Source organism: Pygoscelis adeliae, unplaced genomic scaffold (genome assembly GCF_000699105.1).
Source record: "Pygoscelis adeliae isolate BGI_AS28 unplaced genomic scaffold, ASM69910v1 Scaffold4, whole genome shotgun sequence".
In the NCBI taxonomy this organism is placed as follows: domain Eukaryota; kingdom Metazoa; phylum Chordata; class Aves; order Sphenisciformes; family Spheniscidae; genus Pygoscelis; species Pygoscelis adeliae.
This window is the reverse complement of record NW_008824986.1, coordinates 2,621,843-2,639,799: the sequence shown is the minus strand read 5'-3', so window position 1 is coordinate 2,639,799 and position 17,957 is coordinate 2,621,843. Positions and strand designations below refer to the sequence as shown.

Genomic DNA, 17,957 nt, shown 5'->3' with positions numbered 1-17,957 from the left:
CCCCAAAAAAAAAGAGTTGTATCCTCAGTGCTATGAAAGTAGAGATTCAATTTTCCATATAATTTGCTCTGCCAAAAGAGAAGAGCTAAAGTCTGCAGTTTTATTGCCTTAGGTGAAATATGAGTTGGCCCTAAACAGGTCATAAACAAATCTGTTTTCTGCTCTTCTATGGCTGGGAAATGGAAAATTTATTGTTTCTTTCTAAATTCTGCATTCAAAATCCAAATCTAGCTAAAATACTATCTAACTTCATGAAAATACCTCTTAAAAACTCAGAAAGGCCTTGATAAATCATAAATCCTTAAGTCTAAAATGGCAAAAGCAATGTTTTCTGAATAACGGATTATCTAAAGGAATTAGTTTATGCCAGGAATTACACAGAGTTTTTCACTGAGCTCCAGTCTTATCTCATTCGAAATGAAAGTCTTTTGAACAGTGAAATAACTAGCCAGATTACAGGGAAATAGTTCACAGCACGTATCTTAATAATCAATGCATAGCTGATATCCTAGTTAATAATTTCAGGGCAGATGCTACAGAATGAAGAGCTAGCGATCTTCCTAGTTTGGACCAAACAGCATAAAAGAAATTTGCAATTACTAGGGAATACTCAATATCTGTCTTTGGATCAGCTGGAGGATTTGGTCCATTTACCACCTTCAAAAGATTTAATTTCCTGGAAGGGGGGGATTAACAAACATGAAAATTTATCATCTATTTCCTTCTGCTAGATAAGTGGTTTATAATCAGGGACCTTTTGCGTTACCTGTTTTACAATGTGTACAACAATGCAGACCATATTATGTTAAATGGTAGCTATTTTGTTTATGTCTATAAAATATTGACAAAAGATAATAGCCATCTGTCACTCTTAGATAATTGTTCAGGTGGAAACACTGACTTTTTGATAATACTCTCTTGTAACAGCTTTATATCTGCTATACTGAACATCTGATGAACACCTACTAATTCTGACAAAATAACCAACCCACAGATAGAGCAAAGGTTAACAGATGGAACACATTTAATTGACAAGAAATAATTTGGGGTAGGAAACACCAAAGTCTCCCTACAAAAATGAAAAATTCTAAGCTGTGATAAATTTGTTGATTTTCCTGGTGGAAGCATTATACTCATCTGCAAATTGCATTGTTTACTGTTGAAAATAGCAACCTCTCAAAGTCTCAAACTTGCAGAAAGAAAAGCTGCCTTTTCATTAGATCAGTTTTTCCACTGAAGTGTAAGCTGGTATCATTTTTGTTGTTGTTGGGGGGGTTGTTGTTTTGTTTTGGGTTTTGTTTGTTTAAGTTTTTAAACTTAAGTTTGTTTTACCATGCACCACGTCTCTGGGACCAAATTTGAAGTATCTGCTAAACTTATTGGCAACAGAAGTTTGGGCACATAAGTCAGACTTTGTGCAACCCACGAATTCAATTAGTCACGTTCCTTGATTTTGCACTTCCCCCCCCTCCATGTGCTAAGGATTCCCAGCTTTGTAGCAAACAAGCACATGTCCTATCCAGCTGCTGGAGCTTCCAAAGGGTAGGCTGCCTTCTGATCATCAAGAAAACCTCATTAGTATCCTACCGCTTGTTATCAAGTTCACAAGAGGGGACCTTAAGGGAACACATCACATTCAACAATCAGCTTTTGCTCATCTTGTGCATATATGTATGTCTGTTTTCTCAAGTTTCATTTTTAAAGAAAATATGGGTTTGACATGCTGCACACTAGCCTGGCTGGCTAACTTTCAGTCATAAAAGCACACACCAGAAGTTTCAGAACTACAACACAACTGGAACCTGCTCTCCCAGATAAGGATTTTGTGTGATATCCTAGAAACAGAAAGTCTGGCATTCTGCACCATAGTAGCATCATCACTTTAAACTCTAGTGCCAGTGTTAAAAAAATCTTCCCTTATCATTTGGTTGCACTTATTTAGATAACAATTTTTAGAACACTTGTGTATGTTTCCAGTAGGCCTCATTACAAAAAGCAAGCAAATAAATTCCTGCAAAGTTGCACAAGAACATTAAAAGCTACTGCCACAGCTGCAGCTGGAAAGCTATTAGCAACCAAGCTGTTAGAAAATAAACACACAAAAAATTAATCCCAATCTGCATCAAACCCATGCATCTTAGACCATGCTCCAAAGACTGCCAAATCTGAACTCAGCCAGATCAAATACAAAGTGAATTCCAAATGCATCAGCCTTCAAAACTCTGGAAGAGGATGCTAGTAAATTCGCAAAGCTTGTGATGAGAAACAAATCTTACAGATAACTAGATATCAGCAACAAATTACTGAAATTCAGTAAAAAGTGAGCAGGAATTCAATATGAAATATCAGTTTGTGGATGGAAACTTTGAATAATCCAAATTACTAAGTCCACTGCTGAACTGCACCACCTAGCTTCTTAGTCCTTCCTACTTACTGAATGACTTCACACATCTGATTTGCTCTTATCCTCTACAGCTCTGCAAGAAGTTCACCACTAAAATGTTCCCATAACCTTAGTAACAGGTACAGAAAATCTTGAATTAGAAAATGCTAATTTGAAATAGCAGGTTTTCATGGGACAACACTTGCCAAAACGGTTTCCCAAAATCAGTGTGTGATATATGGTCCAATTTGGTAGCTAGGATATGGCATACCTAAACAAGCAGTCCCTAAGAATGCATCAATTATCTAAGAAGTATAACACAATTATAATGTTTGCCCTTGAGTCTAAGCAATCAGTGTTACAAGAGTAATTTGCATTTAGATCGGTGTATCAGGGACTGTCTGCAACTTTTGGGGCAAGGATATGGATATCAAAGGGAGGTAGGAGGCCACACTAGATTTTCAGTTAAAACAAAATGGATACAGTGAGCATCAACAAATTTCCAGGAACAAGACATTCCTCTAAAGGAAACTGAAAACAAATTGTTGAACTACTAGTTGTGACATGTAACATATCAAGTTCTATTAACCTTGATAACAGAGAAAGAAAAATTAATTACTATGGTGATAACTTTTAAGGCATTTGGTAGGAATCGGGGGAAACAGAAATCTATATATATTATTTCTGTTGGGCAAACTGGTAGGAAGTTCTATATAAAATAGAGAGAGATCCGAATATGAGGTAATTAAGAAGAGTCAAAATAGCTTTGTAGAGTAGAAAGCCATGTATACCAAACTAGAGATATTTAAAGGCACCAGCGAACAGTGGGATAAGTGATTCATTTGGTAACTATAGACCAGATTTCCAAAAGGCTTTCAAAATGGTCTTGCAACTACTATTCCTGGACAACTCTGAGTCTTGTCTCATTTAGGATAGTCGAAGTTGATAACAAAGAACTGCAGATGACTACCACAATACCAACTGATCAGTCAATAAAACACACCACAGTCAATGTCAATAAACTAAAATTAACATGTATAGTGAAAAAACAGCCCCAAGTCTATATAAAATACTGAGTTATAAATTAGTTACTACTATTAAGCACAGAAAATTCTGAAGTCAATTAAGAAAATTCTAGAAGCACACTAGCTCCATGATAATTAAAAGGTAAACAATGCTAGGATTTCCCAGGGAAGGCTTGACAGTATAGGAAAAAGGGTTTTACTATGCCAGCATAATCCATGATATGCCTGCATCTGAAATGCTGTGAACAGTTCTTGTCCCTACTTCCATCTAAAAACATCTATTTCAGTAAGCAGCAGGACTAAAACCACAAAACCCTACTTCTTCACAAAATACATCTCTAAATTGTTGAAGTAACAGTTACATAATGTTAGGGAAGACAAACAGGTTAAGAAAGAGTAGGAGACAGTAAAGGATATGCACAGCAAGGGCAAAGTTGTATGATGGCTTTGACAGAACTTTCAAGTGGGTCATTAAACTGATGAAAGCTATGCCAGCAGAAGCAAACTTTGCATGCTCAGTGACACATACATCAAGCCTTTAGTCTTGATCAAAAAGGGAAAAATTCAAAGCCATTTTCTTACACTCCAAGTGAGAACCATGAAGAAGGAGCTTGACTGTTTTAGCTTAATGAATTCATATTTATCCTGAAGCACATTATAGTCAGGCCAGACAAACTTGAGAGAAATGGTACTGAAAAACTCACTGTGTCACTTACCCTCCTGTTTGAATACCGTTTCACCATAAATAAGTGCATATATCTCTACTTAGATTCTTATGTTTATTCTCTTTCAAAAAGCATGGCATGGTATTTTGCTATTCCAGGCACCAAAAAGGCAGCATGAAAACATTAAATATAATCTTAAGTCTCTGAATAGCATCTTGGTTTTTTCCTTACCTCCATAGCTATGCTAAGAGTGAATCTATAATTGGCAATTTTTGCAATGCATTGATCTGTAAACATGCTACATAGACTGGAAAAACAGTAATAAACTGAAACAGAACTTTGAACCATTGATGGAAAACTAATTATACCAAGAGAGCTAAGCAAGACAGAAATGTGAATCATTCTCTTGCTCCTTGCCCAAGTATTTACAGTATATTTTGTGGTTTACTTCGAGTGACTTCAACTGTCCAGATTGCCATCTTAATGATTGTAACTGTCCGAAGTAATTTGAAACCTGAGCCTGATCAAAATTTAAAATTTAATGCTATAAATACTTACAGACTGAGACCTGGCCTTATGATTCACTGTATCTGAGTGCTATTCATTGTGTGTTTTTTTTAACATAATAGAAAATGTAGCAATGTTACAAGGTTAAAAGAAGGGTGATCTCAGCTTTCCAAACAAGCACCACAGAGCATCTTAGATCTCTTAATCCCAGAGTCCCGACTGAGTAAGAGCTTTTCAGTACCCATAAAGAAGAAACAGATGGTATTAGTAAATGGGCATTATAATGTTTTTCTTTGTAAGCAGTAAAAAGAACATCCCCCCACCCATAAATAACATGGTTGGTTGTTGGGGTTTGGGGGGTTTCTTTTGTTTGTGTTTTTTAAACTAAAAGCATTTCATGAGAAATTTCAGACTCTCTTTTGGATTATAGAACATGAAAAATGTTCTAGTGTGATTGCAGTTTATAGAACAATTCAACAGGAACCAGAACAAGGGCTTCCCCTTCCTCCAGAAAAAAAAACAAATCTATCCACTAGGATCCAAATCACATTCACAAAGGAACACACAGGAGGCACAGGACAACAAATTCCACTGCTTACCCATGAAACAGGCACTAAAACCAGGAGCTATGAGGCACCACTGACACTCAGGACGCATCCAGGAAGAGGCCCTTCTGCACACGCTTAAAGGCCTCCCACATTGCCCAGCAGCAGAAACCATCAGGGACAAGGAACAAGGTGGATTTTCGATGGCAAAAGAATCAAAAGGCCAAGATTTTGTGACTCATGCTTACGTGTGCACTTATGAAAACAAAGCAGGATATCTTTGTGCAGGTAAGTGGCATATAAATATAGCTACAAGTTGCACAAGATTTTTAAATAAAACCTGCATGTGGAATTTAAGGGAAGTACACACATGTTCCAACAGTGCAATGGCCTCTACCAGCTTTGGCAAAGGAAAGAAATTTTAGGTGGCCGCTAAATCTAGCCATAATGGTAGAGACCTCTGATGGTCACAAACCATCTCCATAGATGGACTTCATTCTACTATGCCACATAGCAGAGTACTTTAAGCTGAAGACAAACATATTTATTTATTACATTTGATATGGCATGAACTTATTTTGTGCTTTTTATGACCTGTTTTTTTTAAAAACTGGTATTCTATAAACAGCCTAGTTTTGTCTTCCTTTAGGTGTTAATAAAAAAGCAACCGTAGTTAATAGAAACAATCTCACCAAAGCTGAGTCCTGGATTAATATAATACCCATCTGCTCAATTACAACAGTCATAGGTAAAGTCCAACTTACCATAAATTGAGAGTAATTAAAATTAGAGATGAGAGAGCTTTACCCAGAGCAGTTCAACCACACACATACAAATGCACAAACATCCAATCAGAACTATAATTACAGTGATGCATGACTTGAAATGAACAGCCTTAACGGTATTATTCATCGCTTTGATGAGTTCATAGTACATTGTTACAGTACTACAATAGCAAAGTTACTGAAAATATCTGCAGTAGCAAAGTGTCCTGGTTTCAGCAGGGGTAGAGTTAATTTCCTTCCTAGTAGCTGGTACAATGCTGTGTTTTGGATTTAGGACCAGAACAAAGTTGATAATGCACCAATGTTTTAGTTGTTGCTAGGTAATGCTTACGCTAGCCAAGGACTTTTTAGTTTCCCATGCTCTACCGACTGAGAAGGCTGCAGGTGCACAGGAAGCTGGGAGGGGGCACAGCCAAACTGGCCAAAGGGACATTCCATACCATGTGACGTCATGCTCAGTACATAAACTGGGGGAAGCTGGCCGGGGGGGCCGCTGCTCAGGGACTGGCTGGGGCTCGGGCGGCGGGTGGTGAGCAATTGTACTGTGCATCACTTGCTTTGTGTAGTAGTATTATTATATTATTATCATTATATTATTATAATTTTATTTCAATTATTAAACTGTTTTTATCTCAACCCACGAGTTTTTCTCACTTGTTCTCTTCCAATTCTCTCCCCATCCCACCAGGGACGGGGGGGAGTGAGCGAGCGGCTGCGTGGTGCTCAGTTGCCGACTGAGGTTAAACCACGACACAAAGTTTGAGATGTGTGTAGATGCGGCACTTAGGGACATGGTTTAGTGGGCGTGGTGGTGGTGGGTTGACGGTTGGACTCGATGATCTTAGAGGTCTTTTCCAACCTTAATGATTCTATGATTCTATGATTCTATGTTTCAACAGTCCTCACTCTCCCTACGATATACTTAACTATTTGCTAGCAGATATAGGTAGGAAATAAGTAACTTCTTCAGAGATGCTCCTTAAAATCTATTGGGTGGTCTCTATGCAAGCTATGCTGCAATGAAAGAAAGATTTGACTCATTAGACTTGCTCCTGTAAGACACAACAGTTGTTACTCACAGACAAATTTTTACAATGCAAAGAAAAAGAAAAAAGCCTAAGAGAAAGACATAACTCCAGAGGGAAAAGGCAAAACCTCCAAGACAATGAAATAACATACTAATCTGATTAGCCCAAATTACATCCGACACTTTGTATGTGGCTTAAGCACAACTGTGTATTTTGGCAAAGAACAAGCGACTAGTAAAGCATAAAAAGTTCTGCCTGGAGAAGTACCTGAACTGCAATAACCTCAGACTAGCACCTTCCTTAATGCAAGCTTAGTGTAGGTGTTCAGAAAGATGAAAGCTAACATACATTCCTAAATCACTGAATAAAACCACAACAGAATAAAGTGCATCTGAAAAAAATGCAGGTATGTCATACACTGCTTCTGTTTGCAAGTGGTTCCACTAAGTTAGCAGACAAAGCATTAAAGTTTTACAGCCTTATCCGCAATGTACTAGAACATTGCAGAAGTTTGCTTTTTTAAATGACAATGGGAGTGTGGGGAGGAAGAAGATTCTAAAAGTTTAAGAAGATAAACTTCAAAGGAAAGAAATTAGAAGATTTTGGGGTGGGAGGGGAAGGAAATGGGCAATTTTCAGTGGGAATGCACAATACTAGAGAACTGAGGAGATTCAGGAATAAAATGAGAAGAAATCACATATAAAATGGTTTCTAAACTTTGAAATGCTACAACACTGGCTATAACCTTTCAGAATTTTTAACTGAGTTTCAGTAGTTGGCATTAAATAAATTTCCCAGCGTATCTAAAATTTCCAGTGGAATATGCGAAGAACTAGTAAGGATGAACAGGATTTTACAGAGTTGGAGTAGTATTTTTCAAAAGGCATCTAGACAGTTTAGGGATTCCCTTCCACTAAACTTTCAAAACAGTTTTGGCACTTCTGAACGTTCTAGCATTTGCCTCTATCTACATATTTACCATGACCATAATTATACATGGCACCTCTACAAAGAGCTCTTGCCATGTCTAGGCTCATACCTGTAGCAATTTTTTACATGTAAAAATCCCAGATGACCATCAAAGCAGAGATCAGAAGGAAGAATTCAATAAATAGGTCACTGATTTCCAAAATTTTTGGCAAGGTTAGTATCAAAATTCAACGTCGATGTCATCAGTATATTGCAATAACTAGTTCTACAAGTTAAGAGTTTGCAGAGGATAAAAATACTAGGTCTAACACGTATGATGCATTCTCCAGTAATGGCACAAAGAGCACAAAAATACAGTCTGTTTCCAGACCCTGATTTAGTGCAGCAAAGGACAGATCATGCCATAAGAATTAGAACCTGTCTTTTGGCAGGAAGGCATGATATACTAAGAGCTGAAAATCTATCATATCTAATCTCCACTCTTCCACTTCCATCTCTCCCTCCCACTTCCAGTTGTCTCCTATCCAGAATTTGTCACTCAATTCAAACCAATGAGGCAGCAAACAGTTCTTTTTACCATCCAAACCTTCTGGCAATTAACCTGGGGAAAATAACATCAGTTATTACATAAAAGAAAATCAACATGCCTCAGTGACTCCAGATAAAAGAAGTAAGCTCAAGACACTTTAAGAACTTGCAAAAGAATACCCATCAGAAATGAACATTGTGAACAGGTAAGTTGTTTTCCTTTATATTAACTAACTTGCTTACAATACAATGTTTCTCTACCACATGACCAACTTACTTATGTAACTCCATTATTTAACAATTCCAGCAATTATGAAATAACTGATATATATCCAAAAATGAAGAAGTCCTTCAATGCGATTCCAGCACAATAGAACCTCAACACAAAGAATAATCTATGTTTTAACACCTCCTTCCCTCTCACCCCTCATCCATCAGCAGAAGAGTGCCTGAGCTGGAACAGTGACTGCAATTTTAGTTTGGATGCCAATTTCAATGCTAATCTGTGACAATCAGTGTGAGTCATCACACAGATCCTGAAAGAACCACGACCTCTGGTTAGCAGACAGAATGCACAGAGCAGGACAGGATGAATTATGTTTATTACCTCTGGTGCTCAGCATCCTTCTCTCTCAAAATGTCATCAATTAGTGTAGGTTAAATCCTAAGCTATTTTTACCTTGAAGTTTGCTGCTTCTGTTTCAAACAAGAAAAAAGGGGTTTATACTAAAAAACCAAAGCTTTCTCTTCCCTTCAAACATGACAGAAAGATATTAACACCCCCTTCACATCTTGGCCTGTTTCCATCCTTAAGACTGTAATGGCAAGTATAAATTACTATTTCAGATTATTGGAGGTGTCAGAAAAAAAGAAAAAAGCAGCACTGGGTAGACCTGACACAATCCTGGATAAATGAATAAGATGAGATTAAAAAGACAGGCAGCATAAAGAAAGTTATTTCTTAAGATACTTTTATACGGAATGTGACACTGGATAATGAAGAACAATGGTTCAACAGCAGAGTAACTACTATAGGGCAGAGATAATGAAGAATGTGTGATATTCAGAAAATATTAAAAAAATTAGAAATGTAGTTGCATATAATTGTATGTTAGGGATGTGAAAAGTCAGAGGAACTAAAAGGATAGCATGTTTTATTTTTTAAATATGACTGATTCAAAGTCATTTTGGACAAGTATAGGAAAGATCTGCTTTTATTGTATGAGACTGGATAATGCTAGGGATCTGCTACAGATCTGAAAAAATAAACTTCAAAAGTTATTAGAAACCTAGCTACCAGCTGGAAATACATCAGACTGGAAGATCCAGGGGAGAATTCATAAAATTTTATGTTAGTCTGATCTCAACAACCTTTTTCTGTATTCAGGAGAGAAAGACTGAATCATCCAGAAGAACAAGTGACACTCTCCCAAATATCTCTAAATGATCATATCTCTGTCCACTGAGTACAGAAGAAAAAAAAGGGAGATTAAACTAAGCTTAGGAAATGCATTCAGCTGGAGATTGAAGAATAAATGCTCATCAGATTTTGTCCAAAAATTCACCTATTTAAGAACTGCTTTTGTTAAGAACAGAGGTTATGAATCGTAACAAACACTGGCTTGATTTTAATTCAGAGAGAACTATATGGAAAGACTATGACTCCATAACTTAAGTTCTTTTAAGGGTAAACTGCGGTAAGATTAACTGAAATGCTTAGTGAAATCAATTGTACTCACAGGTCTAGGGGAATAAGAGAGGAAAGAACTGTACGAAACTTAAATCAACAAACTTCTGCAACCAATTATATAACAGAAATTAACAGAAAGTCTACAAGGAACACAAACAATGCAGGCAGAGACAGAGTTGAGACATGAAAGTCCATCTCACGCAGCTCTTCCAAAGGATGTAAAAAACGAAAAATAGCACTTACAAACCAAAACAGCTTAGAGAAGAGAATTACCAAACAGAAATTGAGCTGCTGTGAAATTCAGTCAACAATGAGTCTAACAATCCAAGAAGTTTCTGCCAGGGACCTCTTCTAAAAGTTTTCAACAACTCTGTTTTAGTACTACACAGAAATAATAAAGCACTGTTTCCACCCCCCCAGTGCTTCAGCGATACCAGTCTGAAACCCAAGAAGGGGAAGGATAATTACATGAGCACTTCAGACTTTCCAAAATTACATGCATTTCAGTAAAAACAGGTGACTACATTCTTAAGTAAGAAGGTGGCCTACTTTTTTTTCTGAAGCAAATTCTCAAACATCAATATATGGTCAAAATATTTTGAAATATGTTGTTACATAAATAACAAATTTTTTGCTTTCTATGTACTTAAATGTTTATTTAATGTACTAAAATACTTGAAAACAGGAAGAGCTTTACAATAATGCTAACTGCAGTTATTTTTGTATCAAATAATGGTGTGCTCCTGTAACTTTCAGTTGCTCAGTTTAGTAAATAATTTTAAGCAAACAATTACAAATGTAAAGCCTTTTCTATTATAAGAAAGGGTGTGCTTTCTGACTTATATAAATTATAGTCTTCACCAAAATGCAACTACTGCATTACCACAGGGCATCTACCCAGGAAGTCCTAACTCCAGTCAGTATCAGCTTAGAAAAGCCACACAATAATTCACAGAGCTCAAATATACACAGTTATTTGTAAGTGTGTATGTGTGTATACACACAGGAACATACATATGGATGTACACAGTTGTACACATACGTATACTTTTTCTGATTCATTTTAGTACTGTGGCATTTTAGATCTTAAAAAGGCACAGAGCTCCCCTTTCTACTTCTCAAAGAATGTGTATACAATTGAAAAATTGAACATCAACAAATATTTTTAAAGACCTATGCAATTTAGTAATTGCTTTCAGTTTTTATAAGTGGCATATTATCGGTATTTTTCCATATCTATGAAATTATCTGTAAATAAAATAAATCTCTTTTCAAGGTACGGATACCATACTTTAGTATTATTTTGAACTTTGTCATCTTTTATATAATCCTAAAAACTTACGAAAATACATTTACATGAATCTACTCTTAGTTGCTCTGACTCAAATCAATTGCATTTTTCTTTCAGTGGTGCAACTGAGAGAAGGGATTCATCAAGCAGACTTTTTTTTATATATTATTGCAGTAGAAGAATAAGACTTAAGTGCTGCATCGCTCAAGCTTTGCTGTACATTAATAGTTAAGACCAAAGAAAAAACAAGATTTGGATCACGTATAACCGAAGAAGTTTCAAATGAAATTTCTGTAGGAAATGAAGTTTGTCCTGCTCTGCGCAGGATGCTTTAGTAGATAATCTCCAGAGTTCTCTTCTAATGTCTTTTATTCTTTCATTCTATTCTCCTATTTTACCATTTTGTACATGCTACACCACATGTTAATAAAGTTCATCTGACACCCTGTTTCCTAATCAACTATTAAAGATCTCTTCCAACTGTAGAAACTGCAGTAGCAGCAGGGGCTTCAGATCTGAAGCTATAACATTAGGAAAGAAGTGAAGCTGCATATTTGCTCTCTGTGTTATCAGTAAATTGCTTAGAACTGGGCCTTTGGAAAAAAGACATAAGGTAAGATTCTTTTTTCCTGTTTATTTTTGCTACTGTTAAACTGAGGAAGCTTCATTGAAATCAAATAAAAGCTACAAACAAAAGCAGCAAAAAACATGGTCCCTTAGCTCTTGTTTTTGTTGGGGCCATAAGACCATTTGCACCCACAAAAAATGCTTCCTCCAACAGCTTTACAGTAACATCCTATCTTTTGCTGCTTTCCATGAATTAAGAGTAGTTTCTGATGGCACAGGTTTACATTAAAAGGCAGCTTCTGTTCTAACACTGTGGTATCTCACTGTTTCCTATTATGCTTGGAAAGACTTAGCATATTCTTTATTCCAAAGGAAGGATTAAGAGACTGGAAACAAATTTCTAGCCTGCATGATTTCAGATTTTTAAATAATTCCTTGCACACTCCACATTTGGAGTGTGCTCTTCTCAACTCCATTCAGAGGGAGAGCCATGCAACATTTCCCTGAATCTCCTCTGAAAGTCTCTATGTGACACTAGAACACGAGTTTAATAGGAAGGTGAACTATGACTCTTCTTCCTCTTGCCAGCAGTAACTGATTTGTGCCAATTCTTCAGTTAAAACGTTATTCCCTTTTGCCTACTCAAGTCAGCTTGAATGATCTTTAGTCCTATCACAGAACTTCCTGAGCAGACTCTGAAGTCTTTATCTATTCAAGACACTTCAGTCCAATTTCTGTAAGGAGTTGAATTGTGGGGCACCTCCGTATACATTATAGCATATTTTTCTGTTCACAATACTAAAAACTGCATCTTCTCCAGATTCTACTGCAGATTGATCTGCAGATGCCCACATTTACCACTATCAATTTAGCAGTGGAAACTGCACGGGGGAGTTACACAAAACCTTACCTGAGGCAAACATTTAAGTCATTCCACTCACTATCACTCCATCAGGTAAATGGCAAGTAACAGAATTTCTGGTGGAGAAACAACAAACTGGACTTCAGACAAGACCATCTCAAAGTCTAATGACTTCTTACCCATTATTCGTAATGTATTTACCTTTAAAAAAATTAATTCAATTCAAAGTGTTGATGAGATTACAAGAGTCAAAATGCACTTCAGACAAATTGTATTTTGAGGAGGTATTTGGAAGGGCAGAGAGCGGAGACATCATTACACTGAGAACACAACAGGAAAAGGTCTGTGTTATTTGCATACAGTACATGAAGAAGAGGATTTATTCATACATGAGGAGGGATGAGAAAAGAGATGAACAAAGAAATGTTTTTATGAAAACACGAAACTTCAATTTTGGCAAAAGAGGAGCTAATATTATAAGGATTTAACCATAGCAATATTATAAATATGACAGACCAAAACTCAGACAGTATGGAAGGCTGGAGAGAAGGTTCATTAGGTGAAATAATCATAGTTTGGGCAAGGACACTGAGAAGAGGACAGAAAAGCAGCACAGGGGTCTGCCATTCAAGCTCTTCAAGAAGACAACAGAAAGGAAACATCACAGGTCCTGAGAATTTTATATATATAAACACACTTTTCATGCTTTTCTTACCTATACAGTCCTTGTAGAAGTTCAGTTAACTCTTGGACTAAAAGGTCTAACTCTTCTCTTACTGGTTTTCTAACACGTAATAATGTAAAAATACTTAATAATTGCAATTAACATGTCATTGCAATTACACACCATCATCAAGAGAGGAAAACGTACATATAAAGGAAGGAAACACTCGTATTTCAGATTTTCCATCTATATCCAAATGCTTTATTTGTGTAATTTTGAATAACGGGTATTAAAATAACACAGAAGAATCAACATTAGAAAATGAACATCACGAACTATGATTTCAGCCTAATTGTATCAGGAAAGAGACACTGAAGAGTCAGTTTACAAGAGCAGAGTTGAGGATAAAACTTAAGATTTACCAACATAAACAAAATTACAATCATATCAAAACTAGTGTCCTGGAAATTCATGCATCAAATGCAACAGCACATTTCAATTTACTTATATGAATCTAAAAACGTCACATCATCATGGTAAATGGATGACAGTATTTTTTAAACTTAGTATCAGTGGGTTATAAAGATCAATACCCACATTCTTCCTTGCATAAATTAACTATCCAAAACTGATAGACTGAAACTGATTCTCTGTTCTTAGGAGGTATAACAGATCTATGAACAATGGTATCATCATTCATAATGTTTCATAATTGCAATGACATTTTTTATACAATCATTAACTCTTGCTTTCCTTTATAAGGAACAGACCATCATTTAAACTGGCTATTTGCAATCAGACCTCTTTTTCACTTGTAAAGACCTGATTTCATCTCGTTTTTGTCTTCTGTACTGCTAGTTCTCCTTTGAACACAGTATCACATATACATAAATAGAACGAATAAAACACAACTGAAACAAAAAAAAAATCCAATTTCATGAGGATAAGTGAATCTGAAAAGGAGAGACCAATACACTTCAAAAAATAAGAACAGTATTATTAGCACGTACAATAAATGTCATATTAGCACTTAAAAAACAACCAACCAACCACAAAAAAAACCCCAACCTTTCAAATGCCCACAAAAGGGCTCAAAAATGCCCTTTTTGATCTGCCACAGAATTCTCTTTCCCCCAGTGCTACATCAGAGAAGTACATGTACCACAACAGGAGAGACAATTTTCCTGTACGCATACGTTTTGTTTCAGCAACCCCACAAGTGGCTTGCAAAGAATCACAAGGAGATGTTTCCATGGGGAGCTTAGTTCCTTCCCATCCTCTCAGCTATAGCTCCCTTATTCAGCTTATTTTAAGGACAGAAACATAACATCCTGGATTCAAGAAACACAGGGACTAATCCACTTGCTACTGAGCTCTGCGCACAATTTTTGCAGTGACATTAATGGGAGTTACGTTGTACCTTAAAAATGTCCATAGCAGAAATGCAGCTAAAAGTACTGAATTTGCCATCCAAATCATCAGTAACCCAGCATAACTCACATTAATAACATCATTTTATAGAATAACTTGCTCATGTAACACTGTGTGAAAAGGAGATACATAATATAAACCACAAAATAGATATTCCCAACTCTTAACATGTTTGGGAAGTACATTTTGTATCTGGTAGAAAAATCTGACCTATCAATCAATCAGAGATGCAATTTAAAATAAATTAAGTAGGCAATTTTGTTGTATGATTTAGAATTCTGAATCACCAGAATTACTAGGGAAGGTGTGTTTACTGTACTTCCAAAAAAAGTGTACTATATTTTTGAATATGATTCTAATACTACAGGACTAATCACTTCCCTCGTCAACCTGAAAGATGCAGTAAGGGATGCAAACTCAGCCATTCAACTCAAACATGAATATCTGACACTCTAAGACAGCACAGTATCAATTTTGAATGAGGTATGTTATTTAAAAAACATTTTTCCCCCAATATGCCCATGTTGGCATGTGCTATAGAATACTATTTTCTGTAGAAAACACAGATCCATATAAATCTATTCTCTTATTCTTTTCATCTCAAACATGAGACAACGTGCATTATCTTTCCCAATTACCAAATAATTTCTGAAAAAGTTAGATACCATCTTCTATTACACATTTAACTTTTCTATTTAGACAGAGCAATATATGAATGTTTTACTCCCTCAGAACACGGTAATAGTGCTAATACACTGAGGAGTAGAGCGAGAGTGGCTTGCACCGTTCCTTATAATTAGTCTTAATAACTACTTCTTTGTACATGAGCTAATTAAAAAAAAAAAAATCTTCCCAAAGCAAGTAGGTGACACTGCCACAGGGAAACATCTACTCAGATCACTTAAGACCAAGCATGACACTTGAAGTTAAACAAATTAAATTAACATGTGCCAAAAGGTTCTACCAAAGCTTACAGAAGATGCCCTACACACGGTTTAGAGCAAATATATGAATGTTTACTTTTTTGGACCTCATGATATGTAGGCCTACACATCACTGTTACTTAAGTTACAGTTTCTGCTGTTACTTACTGTGAAATATTGTCAATCATTCAGCTGTGCTCAACCAAAGATTAGAAAATACATCAAAAAGCTACTCTGAAAAGAGTAGCTGCCCAGTGACAGATTTCCACCCCCAGTTATTATTGGAATATCTAACTCTATTCTTCAAGACAAGGAAATTTTGAAAATAAAATTTGAAAAACTATTTCAAATATTTGGAAAAAATGTCTGAAACAAGCAATTGACTTGTTTCTTCCCTTTATTAACAGCTCTAGCAATACCTGCAGAAATTTCAGTTTCAGTCCAACAGGGAAGATTTGCAACCTCCCAGACCCTATAAGCAATAGGAAGGTTCATAATTGGCTTCCATTAAAGGGTAACTTACACAAGGGAAAAAATAATTCTCTGGTTATGTTTTTCTGTACTAAGATGCTGAGATACATGTAGGAGAGTAGCTCAATGAATAACCAACTCACACTATTTGCAGTAAATTCCTCTACCTTCAGACCTACATCACTTGCTAGGTATACCAACTGACCACTGTAAAGCAAGGAGAACTTTCATGCTCTGAGGAAAAGTCTGTATCCAGCATCGGCAGACCCAGAAAGGGCCTGAACAGCCATCTTTGCTTACAGTTTTTGCACTGCAATATCCACACCCCGATCACAAGAAAAAACCACCACTCAGTTATGGGGATTCCAGTCCAGCAGCTTCCAGTTACCACAGTAAAGGTGATATTTTTTGAGATACACAAGTAAGCTTTAGAGCAATGAATATCCAAGCTAAGTCCCCTTCTAGACAAGAGTCCACCCTCACGTTTAATGAGCAAAGAGTAATTTGGGAAAATGAACTTAGTCCTGACTTCACTTACAATAGTTTCAAACTACTGACATCTGCAGAACTATTCATGTTCTATATTGCTGCATAAACCAAATAATCCTAACAAATGGAATTAAGCCCAATGGACATACCCAGAGAAAAATGGGCAAGTGCATTAGACAGAGCAATATATGAATGTTTTACTCCCTCAGAACACGGTAATAGGGGCCCACTGGCCATAAGGAAACACAAAAGTTAACCACATTTAATGAAGATGAGACAAGTTTTTCCTTCCTGTCCATATTACACTAACTGAAAAGAGTTGGGAACTTTAAACCGCAACAAGTAAAACTGTTGTCTATCTTCTGTTTAAATGTTCACTGCTTCAGTAAATACAGTTTACTGCTATCAAAGGTCTCTTCAGTGAAGAGAATTATAAGTACCTTTTGTTTGACAAATATTTGTAACTCTGGAAATGCTACAGTGCATTGGAACAAAGGATATCGTGACAATCTCGTGTTTTATGTATATGCACACTGATATGCACTTCCTTTTCTAGAAGGAAACTTCTCACAGCTGCAGAGAGGATTTTGAAACTTAGAGCTAAATGAACCTCTGAGGATGGATAAACGTACCCACTGTAACATACCCATTCTGCTTCATTGCACCTAGTTTGCTCAAGTAACTTCTACCCAGCTCTACATTGTGCAGAGTAGAAATGTCTACTGTACAGGGACATTTTAAACAGAAGCAACAGCTTCACAAAACCTTACACAATCTAATCTTCCATTGGTTACCTGTTGAAATGTTATGAAAAGTTTTCAAAGCATATAAAAGAATAATCAGATTCTGAAAATTATCATACCTGATACAGCAAGAAAATCATCAATACTTGTTATATCATCCACAGCTTCAGTAAGAACATGGATGTGATTCTCCCATGTACTCCTATACATCTCCATGTTGTTTTTCACAACTTGACTTTTTGGTCTGGCAGCAAGAGCTAAAGCAGCATTAATAACCTGTACAAAAACAAACAAACAAACAAAACACAAAACCCAACATCTAAATAATTATGTCTTCAGAAATAAAATTTTATGTTTTACTTAAAATTGCAGACCAGCATTTCTGTTCTCTAAGCAAAAGCTTTGCTCAGCTTTTGTTTCTGTTCTCAGC

The 17,957-nt window shown here is 36.3% G+C and overlaps 1 protein-coding gene across 1 annotated transcript in view; it reads right to left on the bottom strand.

Annotated features, from left to right (window-relative positions):
• The window catches only part of CTNNA3 (catenin (cadherin-associated protein), alpha 3), a 561,928-nt gene that overhangs the window by 152,609 nt on the left and 391,362 nt on the right, over nt 1-17,957 (bottom strand). The window contains exon 11 of the mRNA XM_009325826.1: nt 17,647-17,803. Coding sequence (XP_009324101.1) covers nt 17,647-17,803 — 157 coding nt within the window. The remainder of the gene's footprint in view (nt 1-17,646; nt 17,804-17,957) is intronic.